A 25,673-nucleotide genomic window follows, 5' to 3' on the forward strand; every position below is an offset into this window, starting at 1 on the left:
CACATTATTTGCTTTGAGAATGTTGAAAAAGTATAGAGAAGGTCAGAAGGAGTTGCATTGTGTGTTTGTGGATTTAGAGAAAGTGTACGACAGGGTGCCTAGAGAGGAGTTGTGGTACTGTATGAGAAAGTCAGGTGTGTCAGAGAAGTATGTGAGGGTGATGCAGGACATGTATGAGGGCAGTGTGACAGCAGTAAAGAGTGTAGAACCGACACACTGGTTCAAGATCTAGGTCGGACTGCATCAAGGATTGGCTCTAGACCCTTTTCTGTTTGCAGTGGTGATGGACAGGTGGGCGGATAAGGTCAGACAGGAGTCTCCATGGACTATGATGTTTGCTGATGATATTGTTATTTGTGGTGAGAGTAGGGAGCAGGTTGAGAAAAGCCTGGAGAGGTGGAGGGACATGGGGTATATTGGTAGGAGAATGCTGAGGATGGAGCCACCAGGAAGGAGAAAAAGAGGAAAGCCAAGGAGGAGGTTTATGGATGTGGTGAGGGAAGACATGCAGGTAGTTGGGTTGAAAGAGGCAGATGTAGAGGACAGGGGGTATGGAGAAGGGTGATCCGCTGTGGCGACCCTTAATGGGAGAAGCCGAAAGAAGAAGAAGAAGAAGATTATTATTATTATTATTATTATTATTATTATTATTATTATTATTATGTATAAAGACATTTCACCAACATAACCCTAGACATGCTCAAACCATTTTTAAGATAAACAATAATTATACAAAAATATATTATATTGATTATATAAAGAAGTCATTATAAACAATAAAATGACAGACATTAAAGAAGGATGTATATATAAGTGTGTGTATACTGTCTTTGTGTGTGTGTGTGTGTGTGTGTGTGTGTGTGTGTGTCTGTTGTCTCTGTTTCTGTCATCTCTCTTTACAGACACATTATTAAAACAACCTAAATCTCAAAAAAATACTTGCCTCATTGACATAATAAATACACCAAAAGAAAGCTTGAAATGTCTATTCTTTAAATAATCTACAAAACGAATGTTCTCTGATTATGTAATCCGTATGATCCATAGGTATGGACTAAGTACAACACATTTCATATAAAAAAAATCTAACAGGTGTTAACTTGGAGGTACACATGGAAGCAGTGCTTTTGGCACCATTAGAAAGTAAATTTGAGCTATGTTTCTATCAATATCTCAACATTTTAGCAATACGCTCAAATAGACTGAGCTAAATGTATAGTGCTGTTATGTATGTCTGTACGTTTCAGAGTCACTAACAGCTGCAACCAAATTCCTTGTGTGTCAACCCACTTTGCCAATAAACCTGATTCTGAATATGAGGGAAATAGCGCCACTGTGTGGTGTTTATCCTTTTCAATAATGTACAATATGTTCCCCAGGGATTTTTCTTAGAGACATTTTTTTTAATTTTGAAATTGTAAAGTTTCCTTTCCAACTGATTGCTGTGAACGTATGCATTTATTAGTATTGTCTGCTAGTATTTTTAGGGTCCCTGGTTCAAGGGGAACAGGCTCAGATTAATGTGTTTGTGCATTTTATTGTGCTCTCCTTATGTACTCAAGGGTTTTTGGCAGGGTGCTCGTCTTCCATCCCACCTACAGGTATGTTTTGAATTGTCTATTCTAAATTCCATGAATGTGTAAGAAAGTATGAATGAACATGGAGCCCAGAGTTCAGAGTGGCATCCCATTCAGAATTCACATCCATTGTGACCATGAGCAGGATTAAGCAATTTATTTAAATAAAAACATGCTAATCTTGTTTTTTTGGTCAGAATAAAAATGTCTGTCAGAAGATGACTTTAATAAGAAAACCTACAAAGAAAAATTATTGAAAACTTAGTCCTGTCACTTTTTATAGTGACAATTGTAGTAACATAATTCAATTAAATAGAGTATAATATGACTAATAGAAAGTGTTGTAGTGTAGTTTTGCAACATTAATAATGTTTATTAAAGCTGGGGACTTTTACATCCCAAATCCAAGCTTAGCTCATTTGGTATAAATAACTGTCACACAACAAAATAAAGCTCCATAGAATATCCCATATGTTTACTACATTCTTCTCTCACTTTGGTTATCTGCCAATTCCCTCCAGCCAGTACCCTGTCACACAACAAGTAAGGAAGGTCAAGTCTGTCATGTAATTCCTCTGAGACACATGAATCCTTTCACAATGCATCTTTTCCAGCTGCTGCTTGAATATAACACTGAGAGGAAAGCAGTAACTTCCTAAAGCTATATGCACCACATCCGCGTACGTGAGCTCACACAGTAAGGTACGAGAATAATAGCAGTTCTCTCTGAAAGCACAAGCACTTATTGTCTTTAGCACTCAAACTTCTGTCATCATTGGCATGTAAACCTGAAACTTTGATCATAGTGTGAACACTATCATTGATATCATTTACAAATCTTATAAACCTATATTTTATTCACAATAGACTAAAGATAAAATATCAAATGTTGAAAGTGAGACATTTTGAAATGTCATGCCAAATATTGGCTCATTTTGGATTTCATAAGAGCTATACATTCCAAAAAAGTTGGGACAGGTAGCAATAAGAGGCCGGAAAAGTTAAATGTACATATAAGGAACAGCTGGAGGACCAATTTGCAACTTATTAGGTCAATTGGCAACATGATTGGGTATAAAAAGAGCCTCTCAGAGTGGCAGTGTCTCTCAAAAGTCAAGATGGGCAAAGGATCCCCATCCCCAATGCTGCGGCGAAAAATAGTGGAGCAATATCAGAAAGAAGTTTCTCATAGAAAAAATGCAAAGAGTTTGAGGTTATCATCATCATCATCATTATCATCTACAGTGCATAATATCATCTGAAGATTCAAAGTATCTGGAACCATCTCTGCGTGCAATCTGCAATCTGTGCGTAAGGGTCAAGGCCGAAAAACCATACTGGATGCCCGTAATCTTCGGGCCCTTAGACGGCACTGCATCACATACAGGAAAGCTACTGTAATGGAAATCACAACATGGGCTCAGGAATACTTCCAGAAAACTTTGTCGATGAACACAATCCACCGTGCCATTCGCTGTTGCCTGCTAAAACTCTATAGGTCAAAAAAGAAGCCATATCTAAACATGATCCAGAAGCGCAGGCGTTTTCTCTTAAATGGACTGTGGCAAAGTGGAAAACTGCTCTGTGGTCAGACGAATCAAAATTTTAAGTTCTTTTTGAAGTAGTTTTTAAGAAGTAGATGCCAAACTCACAAACATCCTGAACCATCTAGAGATGTACCAGTGCCAATTGGATACCACTGCATGTGTGGAGTTTGACATTGGACCTCCTGGAGTCTTTAAAGGCTCTGGCATGGAGAAGCTGATGCTGGATCTGTGATGATCACAAATGTTGAGCTCAGTAGCTCCTACTTTTATACCAAAGACTGTAGAAAGGACATTTACTTATAATCTTATACTCCAGCACTCATGTTAGTTCTCATTCTCCAGTGTTCTGTATTGTTGAAAGATTTATGATCAAACTCTTGATGTCACCCAAATGAGGATGGGTTCCCCTTTTGAGTCTGGTTCCTCTCAAGGTTTCTTCCTCATATCATCTAAGGGAGTTTGCTCATCCTTTGCTCATCAGGGATAAATGCACATCATTCACCTTGACTGTTGATTTCTGTAAAGCTGCTTTGAGACAATGTCTGTTGTGAAAAGCGCTATACAAATAAACTTGACTTGACTTGACTTTTTGGAAAACTGGGACGCCATGTCATCCGGACTAAAGAGGATAAGGACAAACCAAATTGTTATCAGCGCTCAGTTCAGAAGCCTGCATCTCTTATGGTATGGGGTTGCATGAGTGCGTGTGGCATGGGCAGCTTACACATCTGGAAAATCACTATCAATGCTGAAAGGTATATCCAAGTTCTATACAACATATGCTCCCATCCAGACGTCGTCTCTTTCAGTTGGATGTTTCTAACATGACAATGCCAGACCACATACTGCATCAATTACAACATCATGGCTGCATAGAAGAAGGATCCGGGTACTGAAATGGCCAGCCTGCAGTCCAGATCTTTCACCCATAAAAAAACATTTGGCACATCATAAAGAGGAAGATGCGACAAAGAAGACCTAAGACAGTTGAGCAAATAGAAGCCTGTATTAGACAAGAATGGGACGACATTCCTATCCCTAAACTTGAGCAACTTGTCTCCTCAGTCCCCAGATGTTTGGAGACTGTTATAAAAAGAAGAGTGGATGCCACACAGTGGTAAACATGGCTTTGTCCCAACTTTTTTAAAATGTGTTGATGCCATGAAATTTAAAATCAACTTAATCCCTTAAAATTATACATTTTCTCAGTTTTAACATTTGATATGTAATCTATGTTGTATTCTGAATAAAGTATTCATTGCAATCTGTTTTTATTCACTGTGTCACTCTGTTGGTGTGTAGTTTTGACATATTACTTGAATTTGTTATAATACATACAAAGTCAGAGCAGTTAACACTTTAATTCCATTGAATAATTACTGCATTCTTCTCTGATGTGCCTTAGAGGACCTGTTGTACCTGTCCCCTCATAATGAACAGATCTAAAACAATGTACAATTCTTAACATCACCTTTAGAGGCATTTCTGCACTGGACACCTGTTGTAGTGTGTTATTGTGTTTAGACTGCTAAACAACAGGAAAAACAGGGATTAAGGCACTCCTGCCAATGTAATGAGACAGTGAAAAGAGTGAAATGAGGGACAAGGCAGGTTTAACTGGTTAGCAGTTAAATCATTATTATTTTAATAATAATATTGTATATGTAAACCCATTTGAACCCACAATTATTAATGACTAATTTGGGGAAAAAGCCTAATCTTACCAAATGCACCCTTAAGTTTAAAGGACAGGTTTTGGGCCAGATAAGTTTATGTTATTGATTTGTTTGCAGCACCAACTAATCTATTTTTGCCATCTTTGCTTGCAGACTTGACAACATACTGTTTTACATATATATAAAAAAACCTTGAAGCTTGTAATTGAGCATTAAATAAACCCCATACAACAGCATCTACAGAGTTTAATATGCATAGGAAGAATTTGGATTAGGGTATTAAAACAGGCCTATTGCATTAACATCGCAACCCCTCGCTTTTCATTTACCATGAGCATGGTAATTACTTAATTATTCATTATTTACTGAGTAATTAGAGCTTGTTACAAAACCTGAGCCAGGCAGAACAATTGAACAAAGTTTTTTTTTTGCTGTAAAATCATTTCTGGCCATCATAATGCATCCTGTTCTACATGATTTTTGATTGTTTTCTATTTCATCTTTCCATGGTTTGAGTTAATATAATCAGTTATTATTATCTGCATAATAATGAACTGTGTAACATAACGAGTGCCCTGGCACAACTGCAGTTTCTTTTTTTTTTTAGTGCCTACAGTATGTGTTTTCGAGTTTTGTGTTGTGTTTCCAGTCTGAAGGCACCTGATTTTGGCAAATGCTCCCAGTACACAAACAAGCACAAGACATCTGTGTATATGGACAATATATTTATATATATTTCTTAAAGGTATGTATTTACCAGCCTCTTAAATCATAACCTTAACAAAAAAACACACAGCAGTGACACAAGCATCCAAAGGAACTAAGATAACTAAGACAACTAGGGCCCTTCTAAGCTTTGCATTCAGATAAAAAGTGCCAGACTGTCTAAGAGAGAGTGACCTGCATGTCACATGAGACACAGGTGTACTATTACCGCAGGAAGAGGTGTGTGCATAGAAACACTGCATCAAGTCTATGACAAAAAACAGGGAGGGCACATTTTCAGCCCTACCAGAGTTCAAGACTTAAATCGATCACTCCAAAAAAACAAAAAAGGAAACAGATTAAAGCTACAATCTCCTAAGGCTTTGTTTTACACCTCTGGAACTTATTAATACCCTGTATTTATATATAATTTTCATTACGAGTCAGGTTTAAAAGCACAAAGCCCATATACGCTTTAAGACATTCACTGTTACTTTTAAATCTGTATACAAATCTGCTTAAAAGAAGAAGTTAACTTCCAATTTCTTTTAACTGCACTGGCGTGAACACACACACACACACACACACACACACACACACACACACACACAGGCACCAAACAAACAGCACATTCAATCTCATTTGTTCTATCAAAGGTTCTGTCCTCAGGCTGGAATTTTTATTTCCTGGCTGTCAAGTCTAGGCTCATGTTTTCAGCACAGTCAATTTCACAATCACAAAATATTAAAAAACAACTCATAAACGTGTAATCATGTCTATGTTTGCATGTGTGTGAACACCACAGCTTCATACATATACATACAGATACAGTATAATGATTTTGGGACATTTCAGAATGTGAATGTTTCATCTGACAGTTTTGTGTACATAAAATAAAGTTAGTCTGTGAGTAAGCAGAGAATGAGTGAGCGCTGGGTGTGGTGTGTGTGTGTGTAACTCCTTTACTTGCACTGGCACATTCCTTCAAAGGCCGCACCCTTCCTCACCCCCCCCTTTACCTGCTAGATGTTACTAAGTGTGCTGACAGCAGCGCAGCGCGCATTAGTATTTGGAATACATTACGGACGTGACGAAATAAGCTTCAAAAAGTAATCCGAGTGTATCCAGGGAGTACGAGTGCTGATACCGAATAATATATATGTGTAGAGAATCTGTGTAAAAACGAATGGCTTTTCTGGGTCAGGGTGTGACCGAGTGTCCTGTAATACTCCACCCACATACATAAGAGCAACCAGCATGACTTATTGTATTGTATTGTATCAACACATTAGCATACACAGAAGCAAATGTGGCACAGGGTGTGTATTTATAGAGCAATAAAAGTATAGCACACGTTCTAATAGGGTGTAGAGGCGTAAATTAAGGAATTGGATATATTTATAAAGCGGTTGTGTCACATTTATTACTCTGATCTAACTTATATATCCAATATATTAAATGCATTGTAATGATTAGCACTAAAATGAATAATAGACATTTTCATAAGGGTGTTTTTTTTTTTTTTTTTTTTTACAGTATCACAAAGGAAGTTAGAAAGCAGTGCAGTCTGGGATATGGAGTGCTTCTTCTGAAACACAAACTATTTGCTTACTTTGAAGATAATCTCGAACCTGGCCCAGTGGGTGGAAAAACAAAAGAAGCTTTGCATGTTGTTTGAGTTTTTTTCGGTTTGGGGATTCATTATGGATTTGTCTGTTGAACGCCAGGTTGAACGTTGAGGCTCTGGGAAAGTTGGGAGGAGTTAAATGGTGGAAAAAAAAAAACCTGGAAGAAGGAGGCAGTAGTTCCTTTTTCAGTGAGTGAGCGCTGTTGGCTGTACACAGCGAGCTGAACGGAGCTCGAACAGGTTTTGCCGGGGCTGGTTTTGGCCTTAGATCTGAACAGGGAAGGGTGGAGACCAGGAATGTGACGCGGCGCCATACCACACTCGGTGGACTGGGGAAAACGAGTCTTCCCGGCCGGAACATCAAGTTATCTTAGCGGCGACTCCATAGAAGCGCCCTGATAAAGACCCAAAGGTAAGATACAAAGTAAAGACCTCCAGCGCTCGATCACCTTCCAAGTTTGTTCATAAAGAATATTGGAAACAACTTTTCCGGTTGGAATGACACTATTCTGTGTACTGGTTTTGGCAGCAGCAGCCATTACACTAATTAGTAGTCAAGATGATGTCGGGTTGTGCTCTTTATACATTTATTAGAAAGCATATTAAAACAGCGAGCACACATAAACAAGACCAACAATACGGAAAACAATTTTGCCCAGGTTTTACTGCATAGCTAAAGGTATGGATCATCATTATATTTCATTCATAGATTGAATTTATTTCTTCATTTCATTTAAAAATCAAGCCACGTAATATCATTTGATGCAATGGTTAAAATGCTTCAACTTCTCTTATAGGAACAAAAATGGATGCACATTTCACATCCCACACCCAGTTTGTTCAGATATTTCAGTCTAGGAATCATCTTATCTAAGACTTCACTTACATGTTGCATTACAGAATTTCATGCCTAGTCTTGTCTTATCTGTTAGGACTTTGGTTGACACTTAGTCCTAATAGTCTGTTCATGCAGTTCTAATGCGTCATAACTAACACAGAAAAAAGCAATTAGATTCATAAATATATACTGAGAGTTAGGGTTCAGGTATAACTATAGTTTAACATTGTGTGGTGACTGTATTTTGTGCGACTGTGAGCTCTTGTATTATTTTTTGCTTATTTCTGAGAGTTATTAATTAAAGCCTGATATAGTCGGACATTGTTATGTAAAAATCTGAAAAGTAAATCTTACAAAAGTGACACAGAACTGCACCTTCTGCAACTGTAATTTCTGATGGTTGAAGAAAAGTTAAATAAAACAAGGAAGGTATTTAGAAATAACAGGCCTTGGCCTGACTTCACCCAAGGCAATGTGAGGATATCAAGTCTCTGAGATGTCAGTGTGTGTTAAACTGGAAAACATAAAAAAGAGTTGGACCTGGAAGACTGCTTTACCTTATCTTGAAGTAATACTTTAAATAAAGAATAACAAAAAACCCCCCAAAAAACCTGAAAAAATGTGTGTGAAGATCATTAGTTTTACACCATGTAATGTTATTCAGCACACAATTTTGTAATTGTAAATTCAAGGGTTTTTTGTTTTTATAGTATTACATTAGTTTTTTTCACACTGGTGAGACACTGAGTGGACTCTTGAGGTTAGAACTTGACCGGTGTTTTAACACCTTATTTTGAGCTGCAAAGTATAAACAATTAATTAACATACATTTTTATTTAGCGTTCAAAAGGGAAATGATTCAAAGAGTAGCAATAATAATGAACCTTGAAAAAATGTTAGGCACATTATTACAATATATAAATTTTATACAACGGATATAAGAAGTGTGCTATTGTAAATAAAATGTAAAAAAAAAAAGAAAATAAAAAGAAGGATCCCAGATAAATCATGCTGGAGTGTTTTCCCCCTTCAATGTAAAATCGAAACATCAAAAATGTAAAAAACAATAAGAAACACTCTGTTAGGCGAAAAGGAAAAATAAACATATAATATCTTATAAAATCCTAGTTACATAAATTTAAACAACCCAAAGACTGAAGTATTGTTTGATTTGATTACACTGCTCAGTCTTTTCGGTTAAGGCATCTGTGCACAGCAGCCTTCAGGTCAGATTTTTCAAAGGTCTCTGGCGAGGCCATTCTTCTGGTTAAGCCATTACTTTGTTGTTGTGAATATGTGCTTTGGGTCATTGTCATGATAAAAAAGCTGAAATTCTTTTTCATATTCAGTTTACTAGCAGACAGGTTGTTAAATAAAGTTGATAATCCCAGTTCTGGCTGAAAAAAGCACTGCTAAAGCCTGGTGGTAATGGCATTGTTTTTACCCGGTCAGAGCATATTTGGCCACATGATTTGTAGTATTTTAGTTGAGCTTGGGTGTTTTTTTTGTAAGAAAGAGCTTCTGTCTAGCCACCTTACCCCACAGTTCAGACATGAAGAATAAAGCAAGATGCAGAAAGTAATCCGTACTCGTCAGATATTTCTGTAGCTCCCACATTTTTGCCAGAGGTCTCTTGGAAGCCTCCAAAGTAAGCTGTTAATATTTATTGTAATAGTAATTTATCTTTTCCTTTTATACATTTGGTGGGATGTCCTGGTTATATCAGTGGCGCTCCATTTTCTCTTTCTGTTGATAATAGCCTTTAGTGGCCTAAACAGTGTCATGATACTTTTAATAATGCTTTGGAAATCACCCTCTTCTGATCACTACCTTTTAGCTGATCCATAGCTGATCATCACTTGGGTTAAATGAAATTAATTGCATTGATGACAGCTGATTGAAACTTTTGAACGCAAGACTGATTGTGGTTCATTCTAAACCCATCCCCAGTAACTTACACAATGTTACTGTATACTATGTTACTGTAACTTGTTTTTGTCCAATTTGTTTATGTATCCCTGAACAAAGTCTTTTTATTAAAAGTGTGTAGTGGAAATTATTATTGTTATTATTATTATTCAGAAACTTTGGATGTATAAAAGGAAATGCAAATAAAATGGACTAATTTTACAATCCGATTCATTTTATATATCTGTATTGCAGATCTGCAGATATCTGTAATGCATGACTGTCATATTAACACATGGAAAAACCAGATAAAAAAAAGTGAAAGCAGCTGCAAAACCTTAAGTGTAATACATTTCTCTGAAATGAATTCTTTAACAGGTAAACATACCTCGAATGCCAAGTCAAAATATTTTTTGTTAATGGTAAAAGTAATACTTAAAAAAATAAATGCACGTATGAACTTAAATGACTTAATTACCAAAAAATAAATTTTATATCAGTGTAGGGATCCCCATAAAGCAATGTCAGTAAAGAATGTGTACCAGGAAAACAGAACAGTCTAACAGAGATGGACTTGTTCATACAAGGAACAAACAATGTTACTTAAAGTTGCTGAAATCAAAAAAGGTGTTTCCATGTTTTTGTGCTTTCCATTAGCGTTATGGACACCAGAATGATTCTAGATATTTTAGAAATAGGAAATGTTCTTATTTTAATTGCAGGACAGAAATTTTTGATTATTCATATTTAGGCAAAACTCTATGATTTGTAAATACTCTGTAGAGACTTTCTATGCCCAGAGGCAGGCTTTTCTCTTGCTGTAGCATCTTGTTAGCAATAAAGATGGTTCTTCAGTGTCAATTAGTCTGTCTTCCAACACACTATTCACTTCCAATCGCTGTGTTGAGAAAAATAAACCACAGTTGATTCAGTTTGAGAATTGTGAAGTTTATACGAGGTGGCAGTTTTGCTACAGGAACTACTCAGAGGTGTTTTCCCAACTTCAGATGTGGAATACGTTGCTTTTGCAGACCGAAGGAAAACTCCTTGATTACCATCAGTAAAAAAAAAAGGTCCTTTCCTGTCCTCTGTGTTTAACTATCTCGCTAAGCTATGATCAGATTTGTGATGTCCTATATTTTGGACAATAATGGCTGTTGTTTAATTCAGTCTAGCACGTCGGCAAATCTCTCTGACCTCCTTTTTCAATAGGAAAAACCCCTAAAACACATTTATGGATTCAATTCACAGATAAGAAGCCATTTTACAGAGACTTAAATGACAGCATGAAAATATGTCTTTAAATCAGAAGCTAAGTTTATTTAGCAAATTAGTATTGATAAAGTTTGTAAAGAATGTAATCAATTTAATGATCTTATAAAAAATATATCACCATGCAAGTTTCTTACTATACATGGAATTGACTATTGTTATATAGGGATTCCATCATCTTCATCTCTTGATCGATAATTAGACTAGAAGCTTGAGGTGATCGTAGGTTTTATGAGTATTGGATGTAAGAAATAATATTGTAAGTAATAATATGATCCTTGGGTATTACATTTAATAAACCCTCAGGGCCTAAGCAGTAACCTTTCACTCAGTGTTTCCCAACACCCTGCACTGCGCAATGTGATGGGTCAGGACATTCATTTTCGAGTTATGTGAGACTTATTATTATTATTGTTATTTTACATGACTTAAAGTCTTAAATATTAAGTTCAATAAACCGCTTCACAATTAAAATGATATAATATATATAAAATAAAACTATTACAACATTTTAAAAAAATTCAGTGCTGTAAGAGGCTTATTATATTTAGTTAGGATACTGCTGTGTGTAAGTATTGCGTTAAAGCCCTTTTTTTGTTTTTATCAGTATTGACATATACATTTCATTTGAGTGACACTTTTATCCAAAGCAGAATAGAAGTCAGAATAGAAAAACAATCTTAGTGAACTGACAGTGATAAAAGTACAACAAAAAGCAGTCTTTATGAATAGACTACAAACCCGTGCAAGGAATCATTAGGCAGAGCAGAGAGCAAAACAGCTACAGTATACAAACAAGTGGCTTTATTCAGGAGTGACATCTTTTGAACAGTGTAATTAGATGTTGCAGCTTTATCTGGAAACGTTGTTTCATGCCTCGAAAGAAGCATTAGTTTTTGTTTGTATATTTAATTGAAACTCTATTCATTTGAAGGGTGCGTTTCACAGCATCGGGTCAAGCAAACAGGTTTCAGAAGCTATGGTGAAGCTCAGGAGCCAATGCATTGTACACTGAGACCTGTTTGCTTTGTATTAATCTGTATTCATTGTATTGTAGTCGCTATATTGTTAGTTTGGTATGATTTTATTAAAATGATCAAGATGGAAGAGATTTAGGAAACAGAGTTCAGCTTATCAACAGAAGTGGTGATAATCAGCATGAAGATGAATTTAAGTAAGATCTTGAAAGATAACAACAAAATCAGTTACAAAACCCTTCTCTTTTCGCTTATGGTAAACACTGCTGCATGCCTAAACCTCAGTGGTGAAACATTAGGAAATATCAATGCCTCATGCCCAGACTTGCACATGCTTGCTGAGACATTTTTATGTAGAAAATTTGCTATTGAGATCATTAGGTTTAAACATCTTTAACACACTGAAACAAAACGTGTCTGCTTAAATTAAAAAGGCATGAATGCAAATTTTAAATTAACAAGTATTAATGTACATGTAAATGAAGCTAAAATATGACGGGTATAGGAAAAGAATGTTGAGACATTCTTCTTTACTGGTATGTGAAAATCTTTTAACACTAAATCTGTTAAACTTGATAGTTGTGTATTCAAAAACAGACAATCTGTTGATGATGATCTACTCTAAATAACACAGAATTTCTACAGAAAACTGCCTTTGTGTCAAAAACTTTTCCTTCTTTTTGCCACCCTCCTTCCTTTACCCACAATGACTCATTCAAAAACCCTCAGACTATGTTTCCATGGTGACAAAGAGTACAAATAAATGCACGCACTCGCAGGCAAGCCACAAATAACATATTGGAACTATAACTGGCAAATGGCACCACCAATAGGAATTTCTATTCAGACCCAGTCCTTTCCTAAATAAAAGCCTATATGTTTATAGGTAAGTTTTTCAGTATGAAACTAAAGACAGTAAACAAAACATTCAATATTATTTTGTGTGTAATTTGTTTTCTTTACTCAGATTGTGCCCCCTGCTACATCATGGCCCACCGCTCCCAGTGTTCGTCAGTGGGAGATAACCCTCTGGATCCTAACTATCTGCCACCACATTATCGGGAAGAGTACAGACTGGCAATAGATGCTCTGGTGGAAAATGATGTTGACGGATACTGTAGCTTTTTGCAAAATGCTAATGTCGTTGATTTTCTATCGAGGCCAGAGATTGAGCACATTAAAAATACTGTGCAGTTGCCACAAAGTTTTGCATCTGTACCAGAATTGACATATCACGACATGGATCCGGATGGTTCATCAGACACATACTGGCCACTGCACTCTGACTTGGATGCACCAGGTTTGGATCTTGGTTGGCCATTGCAACAACACAGTTTTGTAGGGCCCACTGAAGTTACAACACTGGTAAATCCCTCAGACCCTGAAATGCCCAGTATCAAGGAACAGGCCAGAAGGCTCATTAAAAATGCACAGCAGGTTAGTACCTAAGAATACAGTAATAAATGAATTGAAATAAAAAAGTGACAAATAGCATAAAATCCAACACATGGTCTTGATTAACTGAGCAACTAGCAGATAAGGATTTATGATTGAACTAATATCCAAATTATAATTCTTTTTACCCACTAGGTCATTGCAGTGGTAATGGATATGTTCACAGATGTTGATATATTTGCTGATCTGCTTGATGCTGCTCAACGGCATGTGCCTGTGTATATTCTACTGGATGAACAAAATGCCTCTCACTTTGTTGCCATGGTGACAAGCTGCAAAATTAACCTGGATATGTTTCATGTAAGGCCTTCCTGTTATAAGTGACTACTTCTACAAAAATAGAATGTTCTTGGGTTTTTTTTTTTTGTGTTATTTAGTGACTTCCTATTGAATATGTTACAGATGATGCGGGTGAGGACTGTTTCTGGCATTACATATTTCTGTCGCACAGGAAAGTCATTTAAAGGACAGGTGATGGACCGCTTTCTTCTAGTTGACTGCAGAGCAGTGCTCAGTGGGAATTATAGGTGGGTTTAAGCCACTCTACACTTCAACAAACAGGCATTTAAAATAGTCTAACAGTAGTAGCCCAAATTAATAATGATCACTTTTCTAATTTCTGAAATGTTTTCTTCAGTTTTATGTGGTCGTTTGAGAAGATACACCGCTGCATAGCTCATCTGTTTTTGGGAGAACTTGTGGCCACTTTTGATGAGGAATTTCGTATTCTCTTCGCTCAATCCCAGCCCCTTGTTGTTGAAAATTCCTTGGTACCTATGCCACCTGACAGCACTAGTGGCTACTTAAGCAACCAGTTTGGAATAAAAAGATCGCAGTCTATGAGGAATCCTCGAGGATTTCTTCAACACACTGAGCTTTTGGGATTCCCATTTAGAGGAGAACGCCATGATACTGCTCTGTCCTTCAGAAGGGATGAACCATTCCGTCACTCTCTTGAGCCAGCAGGTGCTGCTTTGCAGGCTAGCAAGTTCACTTCACATCAGATGAGAATGCAACAATCCTTTATGGAGCAAGGCAGGCCAATAATTGCTTCACGTCAGCTAGAAATGAACACATATAAAAGGCATAGCTATGCTGAAGGTACACGTGAGAGCTACTCTTCATCTCGACAGTACATGAAACATCGCGTGATGAACAATCTGGATGAAATGGAGGCACACTATCAGAGAGACCAACAATTCTATCAAGAAGGTGCAGGATCAGAAACTGGACGCTTTGACCCTCTCCGGAGCTCTGGTCTTTACCAGCTAGATCAATATTCTGACCCTATTTATCAGCTTGAATTAGAGGAACCAGAAAGTCAAAATGTCTTATCTTCAGATGATCTTGGCCATGATCCAGAAAACAGGCTTCATCCGGGCGTGGCTCATTTTGGTCAACCAACCCAAAAACGACCAACTCTTAGTCATGCATATGCCTGTCAAAGCTCACCCACCCAAATTCATCCTCCAGACCATAAACAAGTGTTCCCTGCTGGAGAACAGGGAAGACAGACCGAAGACCCAAGTGTTAAGCAGGGATTGCGGAGCTGGAGGATTAGCTCCTATCTTAATACCTATGAAAATGCTGGGGAGGAGGGCTTGCAACAACCTTTGGGACCAGATGCTTTTGATGAGCCACAACAGCCTGAAATTAGACAGTACAACCCTGAGGCTCCAGGCCTTCGCTTTAACACAGTAGAACCACCTACCATACCAAGTAAACCAAAACTTGATATACGTCCTCGCTATGGTAAACCTATTTTACCAGACAGGAAGCAAGTAAAAGATGTAATCACTGATCAGGCTTCTGCAGGAACAGATTCCCAAAAGAGATCAGCTAATACAGCTACAGCACTCACATCAGCAGAGACAGACAGTGAAAAGGAGATGGAGTTAAAGGATTCTAAAAATTCTAAGGAGATTAGCATCACCAAACACGAGTCTTTCCGGAGCCGAATCAACCCAGTGCTGCAAAGGAGCTCACGGTTACGCTCCTCCCTTATCTTCAGCTCCTCTAAGGTAGAGCAACACAGTTCTGCAGTTTCTGGAGAAAAGCTACAAGAGGATGATGAGGACAATGCAATTAAAACCTCTTCAATTGTAGCAGAGATTTTAGAAAAGAGGAGGTCATTTTCTAGGGAGCCTTTTATATGGAATAAACATAAAAAGACAGATGATAAAGAAAGTACGGAGATGGTACAAGAAGAGGTAACATCTACACAAGAGGACCCTGCTAAGAACACTAAAGAAATTAAAGAGGAATCTAAGAATCCTGTTAAAGAAAAAGACATTATAAAACAAACAGAGTCTTCATTGCCAAAACTGAAAACCCCCTTTTTGGACATGAATGACCCATTGAGTCGTCTGCAGTACTTTAAAGAACTGTCTGTAAAGAGAAAGAACATAAAAGCAGAGGAAGCTTTAAATAAAAGTCAAGAGCCACTTTCAAAAAAGCCAGATGCATCTGATACTCAACATAGCACAATGGCAGCCACAATTCCATCTGTTTCAGTTAGCCCTGCATTGCCCTCCACAGCATCAGCAATATCAATATCAGCAATATCAACATCAGCCGCAGCATCAGCCGCAGCATCAGCAATATCAGCATCGGCCACAACATCAGCGACATCAGCCGCAACATCAGCCGCAACATCAGCGACATCAGCCACAACATCAGCCACAACATCAGCCACAACATCAGCCACAACATCAGCAACAGCACCAGTAGCAACAACATCAGTGCAAGAAGATTCTGCTGTACCATCTGTGATCACATCAAAGTCAAAGAAATGTGAAGAGAAAATACAAATCGATAGCCCTGTGATAATGGAGGAGTTCACAGATGCAGTGAAGAAAGAAACAATTAAGGAACCAAAGTTACCAAAACCATTTCCTTCACCTAAGTTTACACTAAAGCCTTTCAAAAGTTCTCACATGCGTCGTACCTCGTGCGGTGATGATATTTTCACCGATGCAACAGATGCTGAAAAAAGTGAATATAAAAAGTCTCGAAGCCTCAGCTCATCAAGCATGTCACAAACAGATTCCAAAGAAAGTGCTAGCTTGAGTCGACAGGGCTCCACTGTGTCCCTAAATGTTATAGGGTCTGAAGGCAAAGAAACAAAGGCCCGTGATTTTCTGAAGAAGCAAACACAAAGAATAAAAGGGTTACTTGCACCCAAAGGAGATAAAAAGCATGCAGGGGGGTTAAGTACTGCAGATGAAAAGAAAATGAAAATTGTGCCTGAAGTATCAGAGGAAACTTCATCTAAAGAGAAAGAAACACAGTCAGATTCAGTGTCAACATCCACAACTGACAATTCTAAATCAATTAATAAGCCAAGCCCATCTCGCTATCAGGCTTCTACCTCAACTGTTCTATTCAGTAGCAACCTCAGGGATGATACCAAGGTAATCCTTGAGCAAATTTCTGCAAACAGCCAGAAGAATAGACAGGAGCTGGCCAAGCAAGCTGATGAGACTGGAAAAGATGACGAGGATAAAGGAGGTCACGTTTCAAACCTTGATCGTGAGCCATTCCAGCGATACCAGAATCAAAACCGGTTCAACCGAGCACAAGTCAACCCTCAGGAGCGGGACAGCCTACTGAAGAGAATAGAGAGTATGCGCAAAGAAAAGAAGGTCTACAGTCGCTTCGAGGTACTTTGATAAAGTCCAGAATTGTAACCTGACGGTTGTGTAAAGACAGAGAAAAAGCACTGCAGTTGTATAATAAATAAGTATGATTCATAAAGTAGTTCATTATAAAAATGTGAAATGTAGAAATAATTTAGTAATATGTCTATATTTTTCCAGATGTTTTAGTCTACCACAGTATGTTTTATTGGAGCTTAACAAATAAATATTATATCAGATATTATATGATGTAATATATTGTTACTGGTATTATAAAATCTCAATTATTATGAGAGATATTAGTACTTAATTGTCTTTTCTTCCACCTTTTTAACAGATGGGGAATAACCTTGGATAACAAAACATGGCAAAGGGGGCATCCAGTCTACAACAAGGTCTGAGACCTCAAAAAAAAAAGTGCCAGCAACTGAAAAAAAAAGAGTAACTCTGAAAAAGAGCATTGAAAAAACACAACCTCAAATTTGAGGACTCTAAAGTGAGAGGAATGTTCCTTAGAATGTGCCAACTTGGGGCCTGCAGTCACTTCACACTGCCTTTAAAAGGCATCAGTGCAAACAGAAATCAGATGATATACCAGCTGGATATGAAAAAAAACCTGGCCAAAACAAAGTGTTTGAGTTTTTTAACATTTTTATGATTTGTGCAGTCTTGTACAGTGTTTAAGACTTTTCAATATTACACCATTCTCAGGTGTGTAAACTGGACTGACATGCCTAGACAAAAGTATGGCATTCAAGGAAGAAAAAAAAACCTTCACAAAATCCTGCATTCTACTCCAAGACACATCGTGCTGCAACCACCCCTGTGGTTTAGCTGTGCCAATGGAATACTTGTATTAAAACATCCAAACAGTGTTGTATGAGGGCGAGAAAAACTCAGCTTGAGGCGAAAATAAAGCAAAATGGAAGTGTAGAAGAGTGGCAAATGATAGAACATGAGTCAAAAATCTCAACATGAGACACTGCGGAAAGGAGAGAAAAATGGTAAGAAAAAGAACGTTTGGAGGTTTGTTAATGCAGTCAAGGTAACTATTATGCTAGCAGGTAATAGATTAATAAATGAGGGCAGACATTTTCTTATCATAACAACAAAAATTAATTTGAGAATAATTCACTTTTGGAGTCAAATTTTAATCAAATTTGTAAAACTATGAATAAAAACATAAAACAAAAGGTATTTTTGAGAATATTTTTGTTTATTATTTTATATTCAGTTGTAGTTATTGACTTTATTGTCTCATAATGAAAGGAAATGTACTGTATTTGAGTATATGAGGCAAGGCTGACATTTCGAGGATGACCATGACAATACAAAGGATTTTTTTCATACATGTTAGATATTATAGTCTCAGGACTGGGCCTATGCTGTATTTTGTCAGTGAAAGTCTTAATTATAGTACCAGATAAACTGGTACCGTTAAAGACCAAAGAACTCCTAGAGCATCAGGTACAAGCTCTAAAACATAGCTGGAGGTATGATTATGTTTTACTATTGATACTATGTTGATTAAAAATTTTTTTTGTCTCATAGATTTTGGTGAAAATATTGTAAATTTTGTATTATGTAAACAAATAAAAATGTAAAATCTGCTTGCTTTATACTTTTTACTTTTTATTTGAATGTTTATTTACCAACAATGGAATATTAACAACATAGAAACCAAAACAACCAAAATACCAGTGTGACCAATAACCATGACATTTCTGTAAAGTTATTTCTCTCGGGACAGCTTCCCTGAGCAAATAATGTGCCTTTTAATGAGAAAAGGTGTGGCTTTCTTCTTATTAACACTCTCTTAGGTATGTTAAATATGTAAAAACGATTCACTATGCATCTGTGTCACAACATCCACATGCATGTTCGTGTGAGGGGCATTACTCAGCTCTTCCTGCAAATTTGCCACCTGATCCAACTTCTGCTTCTCTACATCACATAGACATATACATCATATGAAATATTAAACTTGTTAAAAGAGTAAGCTAAAATCATTCATATAGTTGGTTACATATGTTTACATACCAGCTTTCAGCAGCTGCTCTGTGGTGTATTTAGCAGATTGCACCTCGATAGGGAGTCTCTCTGGAGTCTGATTAAGATAGAATAAAGCATTAATAGTTATACAATAATGCATAAAGTATGCCAATTTTTTTTATTGTGTCTAGATTGTATTGGGAACATACAAGCAAATAACCTTAGGCTTGAGACTAACATGTTTTGTGCATCTGTTTTTTTAGAGGCCACTTACAAACATAGAATACAAGTTCTTATGCTGTCCAATCAGCTGCTGCAGTTGATTTTCAAACTTCATCCTAGAATAGTATTGGTTGCATTCAAATATTCTATTCAGCTAGAGAGTAGCTTTAAAACTACTAACACATCTACTAATATAAATATATTTGTAATATTATATACAAATATAAAAACTTTTATACTTGTCATTTCTTCTAACAAAATGTGATAAAAATTCATAATGCGAAACAATACCGTATTTTCCTGTGCCTTAATTTGGTTTCCTGAATCTGACAGCTGTACTGTTGCACAAGTTCCTCTTTCAGTTGTTTCAGTTCAAACTGCCTGCATGGACACGGCTGGGATATTACCACACTAAAACACTCAACAGCTGTCATAATGAGTGATATTTAATAACAGTCCCTTCCAAAGGTCTATGTGCAAATGTTGTGTTAGACAGGTGGTGTGTGTGCGTAGTACACTGAGAACAAAAAAGCTGTTGAAGATTCAAGGACAGTAAAAGCATCTACAAACAAAGACCATACTGTAAACAAGTCATTTCAAAAGGATACATACAATTATTGTGACTTTTAATCAACATTGATAATGACTTGCACAACATGCCGTTTGTGCTGTAAGAATTATGGTTTAGAATTGAGCATGAGTAAGGACACCTGAGGGAAAATGATTGGAGAAAGGGTGTCGTTGCCCACAAGCCGATGCTCAGTTTGTTAAATCAGTTTTAATGCGTGTTTTAAACTACAAACTATTGGCCATGAAGGTTTAGTCAACACCCCTGGCTTCAAGGAAGAAGAAACGTTACATTAAAAAAAAATAGAACAAATGCATGCACTCTGCATGGAAATTCATTTGTATTTTAAAACCCTTTACTCACTTCTTCGACTCTTGTTCTAAGTCCTCACATTTGAGCTGAAGTTTTCTGCATGTCTCTATGAAAACATGTTAGAGAAATCAATAATTTATATAGTCATTAATTACTTTTCCCAAAAATGTCTGTTTTAAGTAAGGCAGGTACTAGAATTAACCACTAACATTATATTTGATCATACAGTGGGGCAAAAAAGTATTTAGTCAGCCACCAATTATGCAAGTTCTCCCACTTAAAAAGATGAGAGAGGCCTGTAATTTTCATCATAGATACACTTCAACTTTGAGAGACAAAATGAGAGAAAAAAAAATACCGAAAATCACATTGTCTGATTTTTAAAGAATTTATTTGCAAATTATGGTGGAAAATAAGTATTTGGTCACCTACAAAAAGGCAAGATTTCTGGCTTTTACAGACCTGTAACTTCTTTAAGAGGCTCCTCTGTACTCCACTTGTTACCTGTATTAATGGCAGCTGTTTGAACTCGTTATCAGTATAAAAGACACCTGTCCACAACCTCAAACAGTCAGACTCCAAACTCCACCATGGCCAAGACCAAAGAGCTGTCAAAGGACACCAGAAACTAAATTGTAGCCCTGCACCAGGCTGGGAAGACTGAATCTGCAATAGGTAAGCAGCTTGGTATGAAGAAATCAACTGTGGGAGCAATTATTAGAAAATGGAAGACATACAAAACCACTGATAATCTCCCTCGATCTGGGGCTCCACGCAAGATCTCACCCCATGGGGTCAAAAGGATCACAAAACCGGTGAGCAAAAGTCCCAGAACCACACGGGGGGACCTAGTGAATGACCTGCACAGAGCTGGGACCAAAGTAACAAAGGCTACAATCAGTATCACACTACGCTGCCAGGGACTCAAATCCTGCTTAAGCCAGTACATGTCTGGGCCCGTATGAAGTTTGCTTGAGAGCATTTGGATGATCCAGAAAAGGATTGGGAGAATGTCATATGGTCAGATGAAACCAAAATAGAACTTTTAGGTAAAAACTCAACTTGTGTTTGGAGGAGAAAGAATGCTGAGTTGCATCCAAAGAACACCATACCTAGTGTGAAGCATGGGGGTGGAAACATCATGCTTTGGGGCTCTTTTTCTGCCAAGGGACCAGGACGACTGATCCGTGTAAAGGAAAGAATGAATGGGGCCATGTATCGTTAGATTTTAAGTGAAAACCTCCTTCCATCAGCAAGGGCATTGAAGATGAAACGTGGCTGGGTCTTTCAGCATGACAATGATCCCAAACACACCGCCCGGGCAACGAAGGAGTGGCTTCGTAAGAAGCATTTCAAGGTCCTGGAGAGGCCTAGCCAGTCTCCAAATCTCAACCCCATAGAAAATCTTTGGAGGGAGTTGAAAATCCGTGTTGCCCAGCGACAGCCCACAAACATCACTGCTCTAGAGGAGATCTGCATGGAGGAATGAGCCAAACTACCAGCAATAGTGTGTTAAAACCTTGTGGAGACTTACAGAAAATGTTTGATCTCTGTCATTGCCAACAAAGGGTATATAACAAAGTATTAAGATGAACTTTTGTTATTGACCAAATACTTATTTTCCACCATAATTTGCAAATAAATTCTTTAAAAATCAGACAATGTGATTTTCTGGATTTTTTTCCCCCTCATTTTGTGTCTCATAGTTGAAGTGTACATATAATGAAAATTACAGGCTTCTCTCATCGTTTTAATTGGGAGAACTTGCACAATTGGTCGCTGACTAAATACTTTTTTCCCCCCACTGTATATCATTTACATAAGCTATTGCATAGTCAATGGACACTGTTTATGGCTGAAAGTTGATTGGACATGATTAACAGTTCACTGTACCTTGTTTTTCATTCAAAATTCCCTTTAGTTTTAACACTTCAGCAGTGACTGTTAAAAAATAAAATAAAATGGGCATTTGTAATGTTAATACACAGCATATCACCTTTTTTTATTCCACTGTCTGAACATTAATACGTTACTTACAAGCACTGTCTTCATCGCTCAAAGTCCCTCTCAGTGAAAGGGCCTCCTTCACTTGCTGTTCAAGATCTAGCTTGACTGCCAGTGGAACATACACATACATGAATGTAAATTTGTTTCTTTTAATCCAAAATACTAGAAGGAATGCTTATACATTTACCTCTTAATCTCCTGCCACAAAATGATCAGTGTCAGAGTTTTATTTAAAACGTACATAAACTGACCTTGCTTTAAGTTCCTGAGCTTACTTAACAAAGCTTCAATTTCCACTTCTTTCCCCCTGGCTGTTAGAACAAAACCAGGAATTATTATGAATTTCCTGAGAAATTGAATTATCTTCTATATCACACGAACAGAGCAAACAGTTCATACTAAAAATAAGCCGTACAGCACATTTTGGCCCAGGTTACTGGATTTTAATGATTGATACAGATAGCTCAAATTTTATTTCACACATCTACGGTATTCACGGTGATGCTTTTGCAATTACTAATGCATGGATATTTTTTCTTTATAATGTAAAAAATTATTTTCCAGCACTTTCAAATGCACTTTGTAACCTTGGACATAGATTTTTATTAATCTGATCAAAATAAAACCTACCAGGAACCTGTGGAAACCTGAAGACATCTTCAACAATAAAGGATGACTCTGGAAATAGATTTTATATTATAGTAGTTTGTATATATAAAGTCAATTACAAATGTTGTAGTGTAGTCAGTATATAACATATATACTGTATATTGAAATATATTTGCCAATATTCCCTTTCCAACAAGAAATTAATATTTACAAACAAAATATATGAGGCGAAATTAACACGATTTCTTTATTTTTTGGCCTAAACTTACCAATTACACTCATTTCTGTCTTCGAACCAAATACAGATATCTAAAACAATTTATCGAGTAAATTTACAAGTCGTTCTTTGCTTAACTATTGGAAGAGAAACACATTTAGTTAGCTAGCTAGCAAAAGTTTAAAAGAATGTCGGTTGGCGTAGAGCTCAAACACGCTCGCGCGGTAAATCAATTTGAACTGAATTTGCGTTTAGTTCTGCATATCGGCTGTACCATGCAAATTCACCAACGTTTTAGAAACAGGCAGCCGAAAATACGACACCTATCGACAGCCGAGTGTACGACACCTAACGACAGCCAATTATAGACTACACCCACTGATAACATACATAATACCCAGTATCAGTATACACTACATCCACTGGCAGTAAAAATAATATCAAGTGACAGCAAAGTATAGCCTATACCCAATACCAGTATATACTATAACCTCATCACCACAAACACTAAAAACTTGATTTTACCATATTTTCTCCAGCATCTCAATCTCAACAATTCCTTCTGATTACATGGTAAAAAGATTTGCCCCCGTTTAATACACTTATAGTATCTAAAAGTATATGCACGTTTAAACATCAGGTGGAGTCATTTGATATATTTATGGCATATTGCCACCCTTATCTAGTAAAATGGTGTTTCACCAACAGTAACACGCCAAAATGCTCTTCATTGCATTGCAGGCGTGATTCTATGGTTTCCAGTGATGACTCACCTGTGGCTTCAGGTTTCATTTCTGTCAACTGATGAGCATACGCCAAAAAGGTGGAGAGTTTCCTATTCGTCAGAAAATCCTGTAAACGCCATCTAGTGACCAACATACTATAAGCAAAGCTACAGGCATACATTCATGATCTATTTGATCGTTCCTGCATAAGTGGCTGCACAAATATCTGTACAGAATGTGAAAATCTGCAAGTGTTTCTGTTCTGCAACTGATATACATACCCAGATCTTTTTTTTGTTTGTTTGTTTACAACGTATAAATGGGAAAACATGGCATCAACAGCAAGCTGATGCTTTGGTATGCTTTATTAGACTCATAAGTTATGTATCCAAGTTTGAAGTATAAAATATCAATGTTCAATTATGCTTACATCCTAAATAGCGTTTAAGTAAAATAACAATTAAGTGTTCAAATGTTGAGTTGTTTTTTACTTATTTACTTATCACTTTTTTTTATCTCTGAAATTTCCATCAACCTTTTTATAACCATGAAATCTTATGCAAAAACAGTTACATTGGATTTAATGCCCATAACTTTCTGACCATTACACAAAAACCTAACAAGGAACTACACCTGCCTCCTACAAATCTAGCTACTATTGTTGGCTTATTTTTTATAGAAACATGAACTAATCAAAGTATTCCACATAGGCGTATCTTTCTTGGGTGTTACATGGGTATTAGCTCGTGTTTTACTTGTTGGTGAAAAGCATACTGATTTGTTTACTTTCATGAATGTTGTTGCTAAAATATAACTACTTTAACAGTAAAGTTTAACATTATTTTTATTGTCCTTAAAATACTGCTTTCATGAGAACATGTGCAAACTAAGGACAAACATTTAGATTATTCTAACATGTATTACCACAAAAAAAAAAAAAGATATGGTTTTCCACTAAATGCACATTAAATACAGTAGGATGTAATACTGCTTTCTATTTAGTTGAAGACAGACTGACTGATGCTACTCAATTGACCCGGAAAATCCGATGAGGTAATATTTACATATAAACAAGTCACACTTACATGCAATCACAAAACATTACTTAGAACTGCATGTGTATGTAAATACAAATTTTAATTGTTAAATGGTTGAGGTAACAGTGAAACATTACAGCTAGGCTAAAAAAATGGCCACTGCTACCATACGAGTTTGACAGAAAATCTGCATCACGATTTTGTAAAATGTATGATTTACAAGCTCCCACATTTCAGGTACTCACTGCCATCTTGTGGACAAAACTGAACAGGACTAATTCAATTAAAGTTTCTTTTCACGTGAGCTTCTTTTGTCGTAAACAAAATGTGTGTATAAAAAATAAAATTATACACACACACACACACACACACACACACACACACACACACACACACACACACATATATATATATATATATATATATATGTGTATATATACACACTAGAACTTCCCTACACATTTCCTCTTCCTACCTGTGTAACTGTATGGTTTGCCAGACCCTGAGCATCCCTGAGGAGATCTATGTAAACTCTTAATTGTTTAACAATGATTCTTTCTATCTATCTATCTATCTATCTATCTATCTATCTATCTATCTATCTATCTATCTATCTATCTATCTATCTATCTATCTATCTATCTACTGTTAAGCATCCTTCTAACCCTGTAGCTCATTAAACAACCAAATTTCTGAAATGAGCAGTTTATAAGCTCCATAAAGAATGAATCTTCTGTACACCTACTGTACATAAAATATAAATC

General features: G+C 36.8%; 2 protein-coding genes across 3 annotated transcripts; one reads left to right on the top strand and one right to left on the bottom strand.

The window, feature by feature from the left end:
- Positions 1-7,067: 7,067 nt before the first annotated feature.
- Positions 7,068-18,830, top strand: fam83hb (family with sequence similarity 83 member Hb). The gene is made up of 6 exons (XM_046834577.1): positions 7,068-7,544; positions 13,095-13,564; positions 13,718-13,882; positions 13,985-14,109; positions 14,220-17,244; positions 17,558-18,830. Exons 2-6 carry the CDS (start codon positions 13,115-13,117, stop codon positions 17,576-17,578), a joined length of 3,786 nt encoding a protein of 1,261 aa, XP_046690533.1. The 5' UTR covers positions 7,068-7,544; positions 13,095-13,114; the 3' UTR covers positions 17,579-18,830.
- On the bottom strand, positions 18,630-25,589 carry si:ch211-199g17.9 (uncharacterized protein LOC108180085 homolog). Of its 2 annotated transcripts, XM_046834580.1 has the most exons (11): positions 24,958-25,589; positions 23,921-24,012; positions 22,952-22,999; positions 22,573-22,632; positions 22,352-22,426; positions 22,208-22,255; positions 20,366-20,420; positions 19,726-19,815; positions 19,487-19,550; positions 19,261-19,327; positions 18,630-19,164 (listed from the first exon to the last, which is right to left on the bottom strand). In XM_046834580.1, exons 1-11 carry the CDS (start codon positions 24,972-24,974, stop codon positions 19,046-19,048), a joined length of 735 nt encoding a protein of 244 aa, XP_046690536.1. In that variant the 5' UTR covers positions 24,975-25,589; the 3' UTR covers positions 18,630-19,045. The 2 variants fall into 2 exon arrangements, with proteins under 2 accessions (XP_046690536.1, XP_046690537.1); XM_046834581.1 differs by lacking the exons at positions 23,921-24,012; positions 24,958-25,589 and adding an exon at positions 23,200-23,509.
- Between the last annotated feature and the right edge of the window lie 84 nt (positions 25,590-25,673).

The sequence above is a fragment of the Silurus meridionalis genome, chromosome 22 (assembly GCF_014805685.1).
Source record: "Silurus meridionalis isolate SWU-2019-XX chromosome 22, ASM1480568v1, whole genome shotgun sequence".
Classification (NCBI taxonomy): Eukaryota; Metazoa; Chordata; class Actinopteri; order Siluriformes; family Siluridae; genus Silurus; species Silurus meridionalis.